This window comes from Dama dama, chromosome X (assembly GCF_033118175.1).
Source record: "Dama dama isolate Ldn47 chromosome X, ASM3311817v1, whole genome shotgun sequence".
Taxonomy (NCBI): domain Eukaryota; kingdom Metazoa; phylum Chordata; class Mammalia; order Artiodactyla; family Cervidae; genus Dama; species Dama dama.
This window is the reverse complement of record NC_083714.1, coordinates 136,659,468-136,678,913: the sequence shown is the minus strand read 5'-3', so window position 1 is coordinate 136,678,913 and position 19,446 is coordinate 136,659,468. Positions and strand designations below refer to the sequence as shown.

Below are 19,446 nucleotides of genomic sequence, written 5' to 3'. Positions count from 1 at the left end.
GTATATTGAGTGCAGCACTTTCACAGCGTCATCTTTTAGGCTTTGAAATAGCTCAGTTGGAATTCCATCACCTCCACTAGCTTTGTTCGCAGTGATGCTTCCTAAGGCTCACTTGACTTCTCACTACAGGATGTCTAGCTCTAGGTGAGTGATCACACCATCGTGGTTATCTGGGTCATGAAGATCTTTTTTGTATAGTTCTATGTATTCTTGCCACCTCTTCTTAATATCTTCTCCTTCTGTTAGGTCCATACCATTTCTTTCCTTTATTAGACCCATCTTTGCATGAAATGTTCCCTTGGTATCTCTAATTTTCTTGAAGAGATCTCTAATCTTTCCCATTCTATTGTTTTCCTTTCTTTCTTTGCATTGGTCACTGAGGAAAGCTTTCTTATCTTTCCTTGCTATTCTTTAGAACTCTGCATTCAAATGGGTATATCTTTCCTTTTCTTCTTTGCCTTCAGCTTCTCTTCTTTTCTCAGCTACTTGTAAGGCCTCCTCAGGCAACCATTTTGCCTTTTTGCTTTTATTTTTCTTGGGGATGGTCTTGATCACTGCCTCCTGTACAGTGTCATGAACCTCCATCCATAGTTCTTCAGACACTGTGTCAGATCTAATCCCTTGAATCTATTTGTCATTTCCACTGTATAGTCGTAAGGGATTTGATTTAGGTCATACCTGAATCAAAGTGGTTTTCCCTACTGTCTTCAATTTAAGTCAGAAGTTTGCAATTACGAGTTCATGATCTGAGCCACAGTCAGCTCCCAGTCTTGTTTTTGCTGACTGTGTAGAGTTTCTCTATCTTTGGCTGCAAAGAATATAATCAATCTGATTTCGGTATTTACCATCTGGTGATGTCCATGTGTAGAGTCTTCTCTTGTGTTGTTGAAAGAGGGCCTTTGCTATGACCAGTGTGCTCTCTTGGTAAAACTCTGTTAGCCTTTGACCTGCTTAGTTTTGTACTCCAAGGCCAAATTTACCTGTTATTGCAGGTGTCTCTTGACTTTCTACTTTTGCATTCCAGTCCCCTGTAATGAAAAGGACATCTTTTTTGGGTGTTAGTTCTAAAAGGTCTTGTAGGTCTTCATAGAACGGTTCAACTTCAACTTCTTCAGCATTACTGGTTGGGGCATAGACTTGGATTACTGTGATATTGAATGGTTTGCCTTGGAAACAAACAGATTATTCTGTTGTTTTTGAGATTGCATCCAAGTACTGTATTTTGGACTCTCTTTTTTGATTATGAGGGATACTCCATTTCTTCTAAGGGAAATGCTGTGTGTAGCTATAGTTTACTGGGCTGAGAGACCCTTTTATAAGAAAAAGTCTGGATTCATGGTTTTAATATTTGAATGCCAGCAGCTTTTAAGTCTCCCTTCTACCTCTTCTCTCTCACGTCAGTCTCAAATAGATATGAAAATGACTGGAGAGAAGATGAAAAGGAGGCTGGTTTGGGGTTTCTTCATTGCTTGGGAGGCGGCTGGGGTGTAGGTTCCAGCTCCTGGTTTGAGCATCTGTCCGCACCAAAGGAGGGAGCACTTGGGCTTTCTCAGTTGTTCGCCCTCTGAACTTGTTAGCTGTCAGCTTCCCTGTGGGTGGGACGACCACTATTCTCTCTACTTGGTGAAGGCCACGTCAGGCCAGATCTCTAGCTGTGGGTTTGAGTGTATTGTGCTTTGAAGAAAGGTAATCAGTGAGGAAAAAGAAGAATGAAATGAGAGAATGCCTTTATCTATAAAATAGCTGACAAGTATGCTTTCAACACATTAAAAAAAATATTTATTTATGGCTGTGCTGGGTTTTTGCTGCTCTTCGTGGGCTTTCTCTAGTTCGCAATGAGCAGGGATTCTCATTGTGGTCGTTTCTCTTGTTGCAGAGCACAAGCTCTAGGATGTGTGGGCTTCAGTAGTTGCAGCATGTGGGCTCAGTCGTTGTGGCTCATGGACTCTAGAGCGAGCATTTAATAGTTGTGGCACAAGGACTTAGTTCCTCTGCAGCATGTGGAATCTTCCCAGACCAGAGACTGAACCCATGATGTGGATTCTTATCCACCGTACCATGAGGGAAGTCCCTCAAGACATTTCTGACAAATGTTTGACAAGGTGGCTATATGGATGGCCAACAGTCCTATGTCACCATTATTTCTAGGGTGCTCTGGAGGAGGAAGCTCATTCATTTATAGGGTACTTGTCTTTGATCCTTTATATATCAACGGAAAATAAGTCTGCTTTAGTGTCCATTATAATCCTTTGTTTTAAGGCCAATTAGAAGACTTATAATTACTAAGGAAAGACTTTTGACTTTATCAGTTAAGAATAGCGTTTAGGGCTTTGACTTGACTAATTTTTGTGTTAGAATTGTGAAACTGTTTTGAGAGCAGACAGCATAAAAATTTCAATCTCAATAAGGATTAAGGCTAAACATTTTAAGTGCAGTTGGAGATTGCAGCTACATAAGATGCAGAATGGAATCATTTCATGATTTCCATTGATATTGGTGAATTTGCAATGAATAAAGGAAGTAGTAATAGGTTCATGGATACAATTCTTGAAGAGCCACCAAGAAATCTAAAATCTCACTGAAACACTTAGCCAAGATGCCTGTCTTATCTGTAGTATGATGGTGTTGATTTTCTTCTTTTTGCTTTGTTTCCTACCATTATTGTGTATTACTTTCACACACCCTTTCATTTAAAATGCTGGACAGATTTTTACTTTGAAAATTTTGATATTTTTATCTTTTAAATTTTTGGTAAATTTTGCAGATTTTCAGAAAAATGAAGAAGGAACTTGAACGTAATATACTTTTCATGTGATAATAAGTATTATGTCACTAATTCTTTTGCCCTATTCTAATTTACATATTGTTTTAAAAGCTGTTTGTATGTTGTTTTTAGCCACATGATTTGTAGTTGCTTTGATGAATAATTGTTATGTTTGTGATTGTTATATGGTAGGGATGGCTGAATGAAAAAATGGTAATTCATCTATACATAAATGAAAAAGCTGCTCTAGGTAAGTAATTAATGATTTATTTAAACAATGGCTCTTGACAGGTTCTGTTGCCAAAAACTTCTTCACCAAATCAAAACTTTCCATTCCAGAACTCTCCTATATATGGTAAGTACAATTAATGCCTTGTAGTTTCATACTGTTATCCATAGCCATCCCTTAGCTTCTACTTTTGCATTTTAAAGCAATAATGTTTTAAGTTTTTAAAAAATAAACTAAGAGTATGACTAGAACTTAAATTATTATTGCTGTGAAGATTATTATATGAAAAGCACAATGAATAGTGTCTGGAATATATTATTCACTATTTTGCTCATTTAAAAGTAATTTCCTGATTAGTATCCTCACCTAGATGCCTTTTGAATATAAGCAGTTGTATGAGCATATGAGAATTTCCATCTTGTGTATTTTCAGATTTTTCTACTTCATGTGCTGCACATAACTAGAGAACCTTGAAAAGCTATTCTTTATAATATTTTATGAGGCCAGGTGAACAAAAGGTCCACAGATATTTTGGAATTAAGTTAAATTTGACTATTCTTGCTGCCTCTGAGTTTCATAAATTTGGCTCGTGTTTATCAGCTGGACCCTGGCTCAGACTTGCAGCTATGGTGTGCTCTGTACCTTGCTGCCGTGCCAGATGCATCCCCGGCTCCAGAAGGGCTTCACAAGCTGGTCCAGATGGCTCTGTTTGCTTTTATGAAAGCGTTTGGTGCCTCTATAAGCTCCTGGCTTCGTGTGGGCTGTTCTTCCTTGAGACTGAGTGGGAGACCATGCTGCTATAAATATATAATTAAAGTATTGGAATATTTATGTAGAACTTTTTAGATGAGGATTTACAAAAATTATAGTGGGATTTAAAATTACTTGTCATGTTTTGTGCATCATATTGAAAAACTATTCCATTGACACTTGTAAATGCTACTATATCTGGGATCCTGAGCTGGCTTTCCATTCTTCAGCAATATATTCTAACATTAAAGAAAAATGGCAAACCTTATTAGGCTTTAAAGCTTGGGAAAAAAAGAAGTTATCATTTTGTAAAGAACACAGTCTGTTTCGACAGAATTCCCAGTCTTAACATTATCGGCATGAGGGTTCCTATCTTTCTGTTGAGACATATCCACAGAAGCTTTGTGGGCCTCTCTCCACCCATCATTTAAAAAAGTTCCCTGGTTCCTTACCCTGGGGACCTGGTACTTTCTGAATATTCCAGGGGGAGGTGGGTGTGAAGTTCCAAAGGAAAGTTCCAGAGCTTACCTTCCATGGTTTTTCTTTCAAGTAGAAAAAAATATGCCTTCTCTCTCTGCTTGTCCTAACACAGGCGTATTTGTCTCTGTACGCCTAAGAGGCTGGTTGAGCTTATGGGGTCTTAGTTGTTTTGGCAAATAGGTCTCTGCTTTTCAGTGGAAAACAATGACTGAAGCAAAGATAAGCCTTTTCAAGCCTCTCCCTTTCTTACTTTCCACCTCATCTGGTTCCAGCCTTCTCTAGTTGCTATTTTTATCTAAAAATATAATTCAACAAGTATTACTGAGCTTATTTGTATTTTTCCAGGAGAGAATTTTCAAGCAAATTTTTGATGCAACATTTGTGTGACTTGAAATGTTTAAGGTTTTTCCTTAAAGCTGAAAAATGAAATGCTTGTATCTGAGTTTGGGTAATTGAGTAATGGTCGGGACACTGGTGAAAGGGCAGGGCCAGGTGAAAGGGCAGGGCCAGCCCTTCCTCCAACTATTTCAAGTGCCAAGCTCGGGCACTTGTCACCAGGCATTTATTGAATGAGTGTCAACTAACTGTGAAACTGTGGGCATCCTGTTCCTTTTAATCCCATAGATTTTTGCTTGTGCATTCTCTTAGAAAAACAGATCTACTGGAGAACTTGAAGACTTTAAATTTTAATTTATAAAGTGCTACTCATGCTAGTGGTGTTGATTTTTCTTCCTCTGTATGGCCTCCTGAGATTTTATATGAATTTGGGGGATCCTGCAGGGCCACCACCAGGGAGCCTAGGAGTTGTGTTTGCATGTTTGAGGCTGAGCAACTTTACCTCTGAGCCCCATGTTAGGCTCTCATGATATCTGCTATATTTAGGGAACTGAGTGATGCTGACTGCGATGGAGCCCTGACCCTGCCAGAGTTCTGTGCTGCATTTCATCTCATTGTGGCCCGAAAGAACGGCTACCCATTGCCTGAGGGCCTGCCTCCAACTCTGCAGCCAGAGTACCTGCAAGCAGGTAAGGCCTGGTCATAAATCCCAAACCTTAGGTGTTTCCCATCTTGACCTTATAAGAAACTTTTGCTTTTTAAGATGATGTCCACATACTTTGAGGAGTTCTTTGTATCTATAGTTACTTTCTTTAACTAGTATTAGACTCACAACTTATCATGTGATCATGATCATACTTATCATAGGGATCATCTGGGTAAGTGTGAGTACTGTCTGGATGGATTTAAACCAAGGTCACTTCAGTTCAGTTCAGTCTATCAGTTGTGTCCGTCTCTTTGCGACCCCATGAGCTGCAGCACGCCAGGCCTCCCTGTCCAACACTAACTCCCGGAGCCACCCAAACTCATGTCCATTGAGTCAGTATTGCCATCCAACCATCTCATCCTCTGTTGTCCCCTTCTCCTCCTGCCCTCAATCTTTCCTACCATCAGGGTCTTTTCAAATGAGTCAGCTCTTTGCATCTTTCATAAAAATTGTGGACCAGCCAACTCCTGAACCCCCAGCTGATAAAAACATGAAGAGGAAGATCTTCCTTTAGAGCCAGTGCTGACTTGGCATCTTCAGGCCAATTCTGGTGTCCCTAAGTGACCTTGGGCAATGGAATGGACTAGGAATCTTGTACCTAATAAAAAAGTTTAAAAATTCCATGCAGTAAAATGTATGAAAGGCTGTAATCTTAAAAGGTACACTTAGTTTTTTTCATGTATTCACCCATATAACTGCAATCAGATGAAAGATACAGAACATTCTAGCATGCTAGAAAGTTGGAATAGAACTCTCTTTGTCTTTTTCATTAATTAACAGCAGTCCCCAATCCTCTGGAGAGGAAAGAGTTACAATGAGTCCAACATTTGTATTAACTTCTTTGGAAGATTGAAAAAATTACTAGTGCCTTTTGACCATTCAAAGGCAATGGACTGATTTCTGATGTGAATTCTATTACTCATAGAAGTGTAGCTTCCTTTGAAAGAAACAGCTGTCCAGGAACAGCTGGTGGTTTCAGTAGCAATTCTTACTTTTTAGGGAGGATCTCTAAAATATGATAGCTTAGTCACTGATGATTATTGGCAAGAGGTAACCAGTGTCTAAAGAAAATGGGATTAGTCATTAATAGAGCATAAATTTTGTGGTTAGATCTGGAAGAGATCTTAGATTATCTTCTCTTGTCCCCTCCTCATAAAGGCATGAGATTCAAAGTGACCAGTTACCTATCTAAGTCAGTCTTGAGATTACTGACTCTTAAATATTAACAAAAAAGTCTGTCATTCTGTGGTATGTACTAATGGGTGGAGGCTCATTCCCTCATGGGAGGGAAGAATGTCTGGTGCCAGGGACAGGTAAAAATTGGGGGAAGCATGACCCATAGGATCATGCCCAGAGGTCCTCAGAAAACGTATGAAGGGGAGGGTTCACAGAGAAAATGCAACTACATATTTCAGAACTTGGACTTTGCTTAAAGCAGCTGCTTTCTGACACCAGTGGACTGTAACTCCAGCCTGCTCCCTTTCCTTACAGGCTTGGGGAGACTGTCAGGAGTCCTTAGGAACTAGTTTGCAAGTGGACAGCATGATACACTGCTGTATTTCCTCTTCAGTGTCTCTCTCTGTGTCCCTTTCTCTGTCTCACTCTCCTCTCTCGTTCCATTTTGGGTTTTTTTTTCTTTATTTTAATTGGAGGCTAATTACTTTATAATACTGTGGTTTTTGCCGTACATTCACATGAATCAGCCATGGGTGTACATGTGTTCTCCATCCTGACCCTCCCTCTCACCTCCCTCCCCATCCCATCCCTCAGGGTCATCCCAGTGCACCAGCCCTGAGCACCCTGTCTCATGCATTGGACCTGGACTGGTGATCTATTTCACATATGATAATATACATGTTTCAGTGCTATTCTCTCAAATCATCCCACCTTTGCCTTCTCCCACAGAGTCCAAAAGTCTGTTCTTTACATCTGTGTCTCTTTTGCTGTCTTGCATATAGGGCTATCATTACCATCTTTCTAAATTCCATATATATGTGTTAATATACTGTATTGGTGTTTTTCTTTCTGACTTACTTTGCTCTGTATAATAGGCTCCACTTTCATCCACCTCATTAGAACTGATTCAAATGCATTCTTTTTAATAGATGAGTAATATTCCATTGTGTATATGTACCACGGCTTTCTTATCCATTCATCTGCCACTGGACATCTAGGTTGCTTCCATGTCCTGGCTATTGTAAACAGTGCTGTGATGAACAGTGGGGTACATGCGTCTCTTTCAATTCTGGTTTCCTCGGTGTGTATGCCCAGCAGTGGGATTGCTGGGTTGTATGACAGTTCTGTTTCCAGTTTTTTAAGGAATCTCCACACTGTTCTCCGTAGTGGCTGTACTAGTTTGCATTCCCACCAACAGTGTAAGAGGAGTCCCTTTTCTCCACACCCTCTCCAGCATTTATTGTTTGTAGGCTTTTAGATAGCAGCCATTCTGACTGGAGTGAAATGGTACCTCATTGTGGTTTTGATTTGCATTTCTCTGATAATGAGTGATGTTGAGCATCTTTTCGTGTGTTTGTTAGCCATCTGTATGTCTTCTTTGGATAAATGTCTGTTTAGTTCTTTGGCCCATTTTTTGATAGGGTCGCTTATTTTTCTGGAATTGAGCTTCAGGAGTTGCTTGTATATTTTTGAGATTAATCCTTTGTCTGTTGCTTCATTTGCTATTATTTTCTCCCATTCTGAAAGCTGTCTTTTCACCTTGCTTATAATTTCCTGCATTGTGCAAAAGCTTTTAAGTTTAATTAGGTCCCATTAGTTTATTTTTGTTTTTATTTCCATTACTCTGGGAGGTGGGTCATAGAGGATCCTGCTATGATTTATGTCAGACAGTGTTTTGCCTGTGTTTTCCTCTAGGAGTTTTATAGTTTCTGGTCTTACATTTAGATCTTTAATCCATTTTGAGTTTATTTTTATGTGTGGTGTTAGAAAGTGTTCTAGTTTCATTCTTTTACAAGTGGTTGACCAGTTTTCCCAGCACCACTTGTTAAATAGATTGTCTTTTCTCCATTATATATTCTTGCCTCCTTTGTCAAAGATAAGGCATCCATAGGTGCATGGATTTATCTCTGGGCTTTCTATTTTGTTCCATTGATCTACATTTCTGTCTTTGTGCAAGTAACACACTGTCTTAATGATTGTTGCTTTGTAGTAGAGCCTGAAGTCAGGCAGGTTGATTCCTCCAGTTCCATTCTTCTTTCTCAAGATTGCTTTGGCTATTCAAGGTTTTTTGTGTTTCCATACAAATTGTGAAATTATTTGTTCTAGTTCTCTGAAAAATACTGTTGGTAGCTTCATAAGGATTGCATTGAATCCATAGATTGCTTTTGGGGGTAGTATACTCATTTTCACTATATTGATTCTTCTGATCCATGAACATGGTATATTTCTCCATCTATTTGTGTCATCTTTGATTTCTTTCATCAGTGTTTTATAGTTTTCTATATATAGGTCTTTTGTTTCTTTAGGTGGATTTATTCCTAAGTTTTTTATTCTTTTCGTTGCAGTGGTGAATGGAATTGTTTCCTTAATTTCTCTTTCTGTTTTCTCATTGTTAGTGTATAGGAATGCAAGGGATTTCTGTGTGTTAATTTTATATCCTTCAACTTTACTATATTCATTGATTAGCTCTGGTAATTTTCTGATGGAGTCTTTAGGGTTTTCTATGTAGAGGATCATGTCATCTGCAAATAGGGAGAGTTTTACTTCTTCTTTTCCTATCTGGATTCCTTTTATTTCTTTTTCTGCTCTGATTGCTGTGGCCAACACTTCCAAAACTATGTTGACTAGTAGTGGTGAGAGTGGGCATCCTTGTCTTGTTCCTGACTTTAGGGGAAATGCTTTCAATTTTTCACCATTGAGGATAATGTTTGCTGTGGGTTTGTCATATATGACTTTTATTATGTTGAGGTATGTTCCTTCTATGCCTGCTTTCTGTTGGGTTTTTATCATAAATGGATGTTGAATTTTGTCAAAGGGTTTCTCTGCATCTATTGAGATAATCATATGGTTTTAATCTTTCAATTTGTTAATGTGGTGTGTCGCATTGATTGATTTGCAAATATTGAAGAACCCTTGCATCCCTGGGATAAAGCCCACTTGGTCATGATGTATGATCTTTTTAATATGTTGTTGGATTCTGTTTGCTAGAATTTTGTTGGGGATTTTTGCATCTATGTTCATCAGTGTTATTGACCTGTAGTTTTCTATTTTTGTGGCACCTCTGTCTGGTTTTGGTATTGGGTGATGGTGGCCTCATAGAATGAGTTTGAGAGTTGACCTTCCTCTGCAATTTTCTGGAGGAGTTTGAGTATGATAGGTGTTAGCTCTTCTATAAATTTTGGTAGAATTGAGTTGTGAGGCCATCTGGTCCTGGGCTTTTGTTTTTTGGAAGATTTCTGATTACAGTTTCGATTTCTGTGCTTGTGATAGATCTGTTAAGATTTTCTATTTCTGCCTGGTTCAGTTTTGGAAAGTTATACTTTTCTGAGAATTTGTCCATTTCTTCCAAGTTGTCCATTTTATTGGCATATAGTTGCTGATAGTAGTTGCTTATGACCTTTGTATTTCTCTCTTGTCTGTTGTGATTTCTCCATTTTCATTTCTAATTTTGTTGATTTGATTCTTCTCCCTTTTTTTCTTGATGAGTCTGGCTAATGGTTTGTTTATTTTATTTATCTTCTCAAAGAACCAGCTTTTAGCTTTGTTGATTTTGGCTATGGTCTCCTTTGTTTTTTTTGCATTTATTTCTGCCCTAATTTTTAAGATTTCTTTCCTTCTTCTAACCCTGGGGTGCTTCATTTCTTCTTTTTCTAGTTGCTTTAGGTGTAGAGTTAGGTTATTTATTTGATTTCTCTCCTGTTTCTTGAGGTAGGCTTGTATTGTTGTGAACCTTCCCCTTGGCACTGGTTTTACTGAATCTCATAGGTTTTGGATTGTGTTTTCACTTTCATTCGTTTCTATGCATATTTTGATTTCTTTTTTGATTTCTTCTGTGATTTTTTGTTTATTCAGAAGTGTGTTGTTTAGCCTCCATATGTTTGTATTTTTAATAGTTTTTGTTCCCCCTGTAGTTGACATCTAATCTTACTGCATTGTGGTCAGAAAAGATACTTGGAATGATTTCAATTTTTTTGAATTTACCAAGGCTATATTTATGGCCCAGGATGTGATCTATTCTGGAGAAGGTTCCGTGTGCACTTGAGAAAAAGGTGAAATTGATTATTTTGGGGTGAAATGTCCTATAGATATCAATTAGGTCTAGCTGGTCCATTGTACCATTTAAAGTTTGTGTTTCCTTGTTAATTTTCTGTTTAGTTGGTCTATCCATAGGTGTGAGTGGGGTATTGAAGTCTCCCACTATTATTGTGTTACTGTTAATTTCCCCTTTCATACTTGTTATCATTTGCCTTACATACTGCAGTGCTCCTATGTTGGGTGCATATGTATTTATAATTCTTACATCTTCTTCTTGGATTGATCCTTTGATCATTATATAGTGTCCTCCTTTGTCTCTTTTCATGGCCTTTATATCAAAGTCTATTTTATTTGATATGAGTATTGCTACTCCTACTTTCTTTTGGTGTCCATTTGCATGAAATATCTTTTTCCAGCCCTTCACTTTCAGTCTGTATGTGTCCCTTGTTTTGAGGTGTGTCTCTTGTAGGCAGCATATAAAGGGGTCTTGTTTTTGTATCCATTCAGCCAGTCTTTGTCTTTTGGTTAGGGCATTCAACCCATTTACATTTAAGGTAATTATTGATAGGTATGATCCCGTTGCCATTTACTTTGTTGTTTTGGGTTCGAGTTTATAAACCTTTTCTGTTTCCTGTCTAGAGAAGATCCTTTAGCATTTGTTGAAGAGCTGGTTTGGTGGTGCTGAATTCTCTCAGCTTTTGCTTGTCTTTAAAGCTTTTGATTTCTCCTTCATATTTGAATGAGATCCTTGCTGGGTACAGTAATCTGAGTTGTAGGTTTTTTTCTTTCATCACTTAAAGTATGTCCTGCCATTCCCTTCTGGCTTGAAGAGTTTCTATAGAAAGATCAGCTGCTGTCCTTATGGGGATACCCTTGTGAGTTATTTGTTGTTTTTCCATTGCTGCTTTTAATATTTGCTCTTTGTGTTTGATCTTCATTAATTTGATTAATATGTGTCTTGGGGTGTTTCACCTTGGGTTTATCCTGTTTGGGACTCTCTGGATTTCTTGGACTTGTGTGGCTATTTCCTTACCCATTTTAGGAAAGTTCTCAACTATTATCTCCTCAACTATTTTCTTATGGTCTTTCTTTTTGTCTTCTTCTTCTGGGACTCCTATGATTCAAATGTTGGGGCATTTAACACTGTCCCAGAGGTCTCTGAGGTTGATTCCTTTTTCTTTTTTCTTCTCTGCTTCATTTATTTCCACCATTCTATCTTCCACCTCACTTATCCTATCTTCTGCCTCAGTTATTCTACTGTTGGTTCCCTCCAGAGTGCTTTTGATCTCAATTATTGCATTATTCATTATTGATTGACTCTTTTTATTTCTTCTGTGTCCTTGTTAAACTTTTCTTGCATCTTCTCAATCCTTGTCTCCAGACTATTTATCTGTAACTCCATTTTGTTTTCAAGATTTTGGATTATTTTTACTATCTTTATTCTGAATTCTTTTTCAGGTAGACTCCCTATCTCCTCCTCTTTTGTTTGGTTTGGTGGGCTGTTATCATGTTCCTTTACCTGCTGAATATTTCTCTGCCTTTTCATCTTGTTTAGGCTGCTGTGTTTGGGGTGGCCTTTCTTTATGCTGGAAGTTTGTGGTTCCTCTTTATTGTGGAGGTTCCTCCCTGTGGGTGGGGTTGGACAAGTGGCTTGTCAAGGTTTCCTGGTTAGGGAAGCTTGCGTCGGTGTTCTGGTGGGTGGATCTGGATCTCTTCTCTCTGCAGTGCAATGAAGTGTCCAGTAGTGAGTTTTGAGGTGTATATGTGTTTGGTGTGACTTTTGGCTGCCTGTATTTTTGTGCTCAGGGTTATGTTCCTGCATTGTTGGAGAATTAGCTTGGTATGTCTTGCTCTGAAACTTGTTAGCTCTTGGGTGGAGCTTGGTTTCAGTGTAGGTATGGAGGCTTTATGGATGAGCTCTTGTTGATTAATGTTCCCTTGAGTCAGGAGTTTTCTGTTCTTGTAAAGTTTTGGATTTAAGCCTCCTGCCTCTTATTCTTATGGCTTATTCTTACAGTAGCCTCAAAACTTCTCCATCCATACAGCACCAATGATAAAACATGTAGGTTAATGGTGAAAAGATTCTCCACAGTGGGGGACACCCAGAGAGGTTCACAGAGTTACATGGAGAAGAGAAGAGGGAGGAGGGAGATAAAGGTGACCAGGAGGGCAAGAGGGGAAATCAAAAGGGGAGAGAGCAATCTAGCCAGTAATCAATTCCCTGTTTGCTCTCCACAGTCCGGAACACTCAGAGAGGTTCATGGAGTTCCATAGAGGAAAGAGGGAGGAAGGAGATAGAGGTGACCAGGAGGAGAGGAGGGGTAGTCAAAAGGAGAGAGACCAATCTAGCCTGTGATCAGTTCCCTAAGTGTTCTCCACAGCCCAGAATACCCAAAGAGATTCACAGAGTTGGGTAGAGAAGAGAAGGGGGAGGGAGGAGATGGAGGTGACCAGGGGGAGAAAAAGGAGAGTCAAAAGGAAAGAGAGCAATCAAGCCAGTCATTACACTCCTAAGTAAAAATGGGTACTGAAGATTGGGTTCTTAAAGGTACAGACTTGATAACAAATACCAAAAAGCAAAGATTAAAAATCTAGAGTAGAGGTTAGACTGTCAAAAATACAGTATTAAAAAAAAACCAAAATTGTGAAAGTTATAAAAAAAATGAAATTTGCTTTAAAAATAGGGTCTTTTTTTGCAAGGTAATAGTAGGTTTTAAAAATGAAAATTACAGGAGTAGTAAAGAACTTAAAAAAATTTTAAAAATTAAAAAATGATAATAGTAAAATATATCTAAGATTCTCTGGAGCTGTTAAGGGCAGTGTGGGGTCAGTTCAGTTTCAGATAGTTCCTTGTCCCAGCTAATACTTCTTCTCAAGGTCTATAGGCCCCTTCCAATGTAATCAGTGCTAACTACAGGGTTTTAATCTGTTGCACCTGTCACTTCCAAAGTGGTTCCCTCTTCTTTGTTTACTTTGGCTTCCTCTGTTTGCAAGTCTCTTCAGTGTCTAATTTCTGCCCTGACACATGGGGGTGAAGGTGGTCACTTATTTAGGCTCACTTGTTCAGTCGTGCTGTGGGAGGGAGGAACACTGCAAACGAATATCACTGGTGTGTATGGGGCGTGCTTGCAGTGTCTGGGCCACACTGGGTTTGTCCCCGCTCATGGCGTGTTTGCTTTCCTGGTCTGCACTGCTCAGGCTCCAGGTTGCTCTGCAGGCAAACTGTCTAAGGTGGGCCCTGGGTTGTATGTACTTCCCAGGTCTAAGCCAGTCAGGTTCAGGTTCTCGGGTACTCCACAAAGGCACAGACTCGGTTGGGCCTGCGTTTTGTGCTCTTCCCAGGTCTGAGCAGCCCGGGCGACCAGGTGCTTGGCGAGCGCACTCTCCCTAGGTGGGGCGGTGCATCTTATCACCTCCCTGGTCCTGGTTGCTCTATTTCCCAGTGCACAGCGGGAGCGCTGTCTCAGGTGTGCCGTGTGTCTCCTCTGGGGAGCTGATCTCTGGCTGCAACCCTCCTGGCAGATGTCAACCATCCAGGATCTCAGGAAAAATTGGTTAGCAACTGGGAGCCTGCTCGTAGTTTGGTAGAGGATGCCGTCTCTGGGGCTGAGTTTGCCCCTTTCCTTCCGGCTCTGGCTGGCACCCGCCTGCCTCCCTTCCAGGGAATGGGCCAGTCTGCTGCCGGCTAGCTTTCCTTTGGTATTAGCTCAGTCCTTTGTTCTGTGAGTGGGCCTGGCAGTGCCTTAGGTTAGAGCTTTTTTTGGGAAAGTTCTCTCTCTCTCTTTCCTCTTTTTTTTTTTTCCTTCCCTCTCTCTCTGGTTGTCCCACAGTTTGGGTTGCTATCTCATGTTAGCTCCCTCAGATTGCCTTCAGGGCATTCAGGCCCAGTCCTTACCCTAAGCACTGCAGCCCGTGCCTCTCGTTCAGCCCCCGCTTGCTGGTGGCAGATGTGAGCATCTGGGCTACTTGTCCGCTGGGATTTGCAGTTAGGCGTGTAATCTGTGGGTTTTATTTTTTCCTCCCAGTTATGTTGCCCTCTGAGATTCCAAAACTCCCCAAAGACCCACTGGTGAGAGGGTTTCCTGGTGTTTGGAAACTTCTCTTTTACGACTCCCTCCCCGGAATGGGTCTCAGTCCCTAACTTTTTTGTCTCTCTTTTTATCTTTTATATTTTGTCGTACCTCCTTTCGAAGACAATGGGCTGCCTTTCTGGCTGCCTGGTGTCCTCCGCCAGCGTTCAGAAGTTGTTTTGTGGTATTTGCTCAGCGTTCAAATGATCTTTTGATGAATTTGTGGGGGAGAAAGTGGTCTCCCCATCCTATTCCTCTGCCATCTTCCATTTTGGGGTTTTGATGAATGTGGTTTCCTTATTTTTATGTGATGTGGCCATGGAACCTAGGCCAAGTACCATGACTCCTTGTTTGAACCCCCCCTCCTCCCCCACACCAATTTGTTTGTGACCTTTTATGTAGCATGCATTTATATAGAAAAAAAACAGGAGAATCTATCACATACCCTTCAATTAAATAAAAATCGCCCATCATTTCCAGTTTGTGGGATTAATCTTAAATAATAATTATATAGTTCTAGCAAAAATCACAAGAGACCTCATAAAACCCCATCAAACATAGTGATAGTAAATACATTTTAGGTAAATAAGGTAACTAAGGGTTTAGTAGTTAACTTTTAAATGGTTTATCACCCTTGTTTATTTTTGTATTTGATTCAAGAAAATGGCCAGAACTATTGAGGTCTTCTCTATGCTTTTAGACTTTGAAAAATATTAGTGGTCCTATTCATTTTGAGGGTTCATTTTTATGAGACCAAATTTGAATTTTTAAAAAACTTAGCTCTTGTTTCAAAAATTTTCAAATTGATCTCTATTTGGTCTTTAAAACAAATTAATCCAGTCTTCAATAACATTGGTGAAGAGTGTAAATTTGGTTGATACCATTGTACATTCATAAATATGTAAACTTGTTTTCAATAAAATAATGAAACAAGAATTGTTGTATCTCTTTCCCCCCTGCCTGCCAACAGTGAAAATTAAAAGGCAGAATTGGAAGGAGACTTTGGATTATTTGGTGGCTTACTCATGGGCTTTTGGATATTTTTATGTCTAGGTGACTGGGTGGATTTTGGTATAGATTTTTAGCCTATAATTTGTTAAAAGTACTTACTGGTTACATACTATGTCAGAAGCACTGTGTTATTCTCTGTGGTCAGAGTGCTATATATAAGAGAGTTCTTACCATCATAGGACTTACAGACAGTTGGAGAATGGATGACTTTAGGGAGGACTTCCTTAAATGTTTGCACTTAAACATGAAGGGTGAGCTAAGGGCACTGCAGGTGATGAAGAGTGGGCTCTGGGCAGAGGGGACAGCAGGTATGCTGCAGTGTCCCTCTCTGATAGGGAGTTTGGAGCAGGGGAGGCATGTGAACTTCAGGTCATGGTGGCTGGAGTGCAGAGAGCCAGGCCCTGAGGATATGGCTATAGTGGAAGGTGGGGAACAGATCATGGGCAATGATGATGTGTTTGAAGCAGGGAAGGGACACAATCAGATTTGCTGTTTGAAACGGTCATGCTGGTTGCTGAACTGAGAGCAGGTTTTGAGGATGGAGGGTGGAAACTGAAAAGCAGATCATGGCAGAGCTGATCACAGCCATGGGAGGCTGGCACTGGGAAGTGACGGTGGAGGAGGAGACATGGGGACTTGCAGGAGAGAGATTTAGCAGTGAATGGATGGCCTTGGTAGTTTTTGAAAGTGTTAACTTTCTACACAGCTCAACTCCTTCTTGATAAGGCATCAGTGTATAATTGTAGCCAAGTCACTGATTGGTCAGCTAGAAAGAGAACTCTTATCTTAGTTAAAACTCCTCTTAGGTCTGGATTGAGGGATGGTACAAATTTGGAAACGTGTTTTGCTGAGGGTTTTTTTGTTTTAAACCAAGGAAAGGGTGAGACGACTTGGTATAGTCAGAAAAATCACTGGGGCTCAAGGTTTGTCCCACCTGCTATCAGTGAAATGCAGACCAGAGGAAGCAGAGGAACAATCTAAGGTGCTTGTGCTCAGCTGTGTGTGGCAGCTCTTTCTTGGTGGCCACTACTTTACCAAGAGGGAAGTTGGCATTTCAAACCCTGGTGGTGATGGAAGGGTGAGAAAGGATTCAAAACAATACCTGTCCATGTTTTAACATTTGATTAACAATATTTTTAAAAACATGCCATTAAAATTTTGATTTCTTAATAGCTGGTCTTGACAAACTTGATTTGTAGCTTCTGTTTACTGTCTACCCCAGTCTGCTTTTCCTCTTTGGACTATTGACAGTTTCCTTAGCTGTTCAGACATTTCTTTTTTACTTACTTTGTGACAAAAGTGGTGAAACAGAATCTGCTTCTAAGAAATAGTGGGAGTGTTCAGTGTTAGCTTAACAGGTAGCATGATTTTTCTTATGCTGATCCACTCATCTACCCAGCAAACAACTGCTGTCTCTGCACTTACTATGTTGAAATACACCCATAATGTGATTCTTATTTCATTGTTATAAATCAGTAAGAACTTGTGCTCTTACATTTGTTATTCCTGCTAACCAAAAGGAATGAGTATTTCATAAAATTTTCTTCAGCACACAGCATTGTAAGATCTTGTCTATTTATTTCAATAGTGAAAGTGAAAGTGAAGTCACTCAGTCGTGTCCAACTCTTTGTGACCCCATGGCCGGTAGCCCACCAGGCTCCTCTGTCCATGGGATTCTCCAGGCAAGAATACTGGAGTGGGTTGCCATTTCCTTCTCCAGGGAATCCTCCTGACCCAGGGATCGAACCCAGGTCTCCTGCATTGCAGGCAGGCGCTTTAACCTCTGAGCCACCAGGGAAGCCCATTTACTTCAATAGTAATAGCTAAAATGGAGTATTTCCTCAGTTAATGTTTATGGTATGCAAACTATCACCATAGTCACTGCCATTTAAAAATGTTGCTAGTATCATAGTTAAAACGGAAGTATTGTGATACTGATGGTTAAGGTGGAAAATGACTTCTGTATTTTTAATATAACATGAAATGCTGACAGCATGGACTCTCCAGCAGGACTGCTGGCAGTTCAAGTTCCTGTTCTTCATTTACTGGCTCTTTGACATTGACTAAGGTGCTTCACTTCACTGTTCCTTAGTTTAATTGTGTGTAGAGTAGGCGTGGTAGAAGTACCAGCTTGTATATGTAAAAACATGAAATACTACCTCAGCATGATGAGTGCCATCTCTAGTATAGGAACTGGCTGATTTTGTTGTTCTATTTATGAAGCACAGAAAAGCTGCAAGGAAAAAATGATCACTATGACTAAAGTATATATTCTTATGTATTCTTTTTGTTTCTTTTTAGCCTTTCCTAAGCCCAAGTGGGAGTGTGCATTATTTGATTCTTATTCTGAGTCAGTACCAGCAAACCAACAACCCCGTGACTTGAATCGGATGGAGGTAAAAAATCATCATATGTTAGTAAGTAAGGATGTGTGTACACTTAAATCCGTTAGCTGATGTTCTTTACAAGCTCTGGAAAGTCTGCTTTCATAACGTTTTCTCTTCATACTTAGTACTTTGAAGCGCAGCAGTTCAGATTTAGACACCAGATATATCTGTAATTATCCTTTTTTTTCTTTTCTTCCTAAAACTAGATTTGGAGAAAAAAACAAAGTAGCCTCTTGACCTTTTAGAGGTGAAATTTAGGTATTGCCAAACTAAGCCAAAAAAATGGAATACAGGTTATTTACTTTAACCAAACTTTAATTCTGAAGTAAACATTGTAAAGCTGTATTTTTAGCAGCTGGGTATTAACAGGGTATAATGAATCAGAAGAGTTTTGAGAGGAAGTTTGAGAGCTGTATATGAGGGCCCCAAATCACATTCAAAGCTGCCTAATTTGAATGATCCTCAAGAAAAACCTGAAAAACTCCTTTAATGATGGGCCATTGATGGGCTTAGACGTGTGCTTAGGGGTCCTTATGGTTATTGTTAATATCAGCACTATCATCACCATCACCACCGTTATAATTGCCATGATGACAACTTACAATATCTGTTGTTCCCACCCTGAGAAAAGTCTGGAAGTATTTCATAAATGGAGGTTTGTTCATAGGCTTCCATTACCATGCTCTGACATTGCAAGATGATAGAAATCAAAGGCAAGATACAGGGCCATTTACAAAATTTCTTGTGATGGTGTGTGATTATTCTTCCCCCAGGAGGCTCTGGTGCCTGTAGTGTGTGTTGTGGTTGCCATCCTCTCTGAGCCAGTCCAGCCCGCTTCTGCATCATTCTCTCTGATAACATCTCTCTCAGCCTCTCTGCTACTTTTTGTGTGTGTGTGTGTGTGTGTGTGTTATAGCCTCTGTGCTCCTTTGCTTAGCAGATTTCTCCTCTTGGGAAAGAGATAAAGTGATTTTAGGAGGAGTGATAGATGTGCATTCAAAGACTTTTGGCTTTTTCAATTTCTTTTTCTGTAGAATGTGTATGATAGTGAAGCAGACATGATTGTCAGCCACTTTTCATAGCCCCCAGTGTATTCTGGGTTGCTGGCAGTGTCGGTAGAAGTTTGTCTGTCAGGCCAGGATGCTACAACTCTTATGCAGTTGCCCTGGTTTTTGTTTTTTTGTTTTATTTTTAAATTAAAAAAAAATTTTTTTGCTATGGGTAGCCTTACTTGTGTAAAATTATGTTGTTCTTAGGTGATTTACTAAAAAATGTCTTAATTCATATTCTTTCTGGTTAAACGTTTTGTTCCATCTTGCTATGGTATCATATAGTCTTCGCCTTTCCAACAGAGACAAATAATGCTGGGTTTGTTTTTTTTTTTGAGAAATTAATTACTGACTCATGTTGCTTTTCCCCATTTACTCACTTCAGTTCAGTTCAGTCACTCAGTCGTGTCTGACTCTTTGTGACCCCATGGACTGAAGCACGCCAGACCTCCC

The 19,446-nt window shown here is 39.7% G+C and overlaps 1 protein-coding gene across 2 annotated transcripts in view; it reads left to right on the top strand.

Annotated features, from left to right (window-relative positions):
- REPS2 (RALBP1 associated Eps domain containing 2) overlaps positions 1 to 19,446 on the top strand; it is a 256,926-nt gene that overhangs the window by 129,117 nt on the left and 108,363 nt on the right. For both annotated transcript variants that reach the window (XM_061136570.1, XM_061136569.1), the window contains exons 7-9: positions 3,056 to 3,119; positions 5,106 to 5,248; positions 17,859 to 17,953. In XM_061136570.1, coding sequence (XP_060992553.1) covers positions 3,056 to 3,119; positions 5,106 to 5,248; positions 17,859 to 17,953 — 302 coding nt within the window. The remainder of the gene's footprint in view (positions 1 to 3,055; positions 3,120 to 5,105; positions 5,249 to 17,858; positions 17,954 to 19,446) is intronic.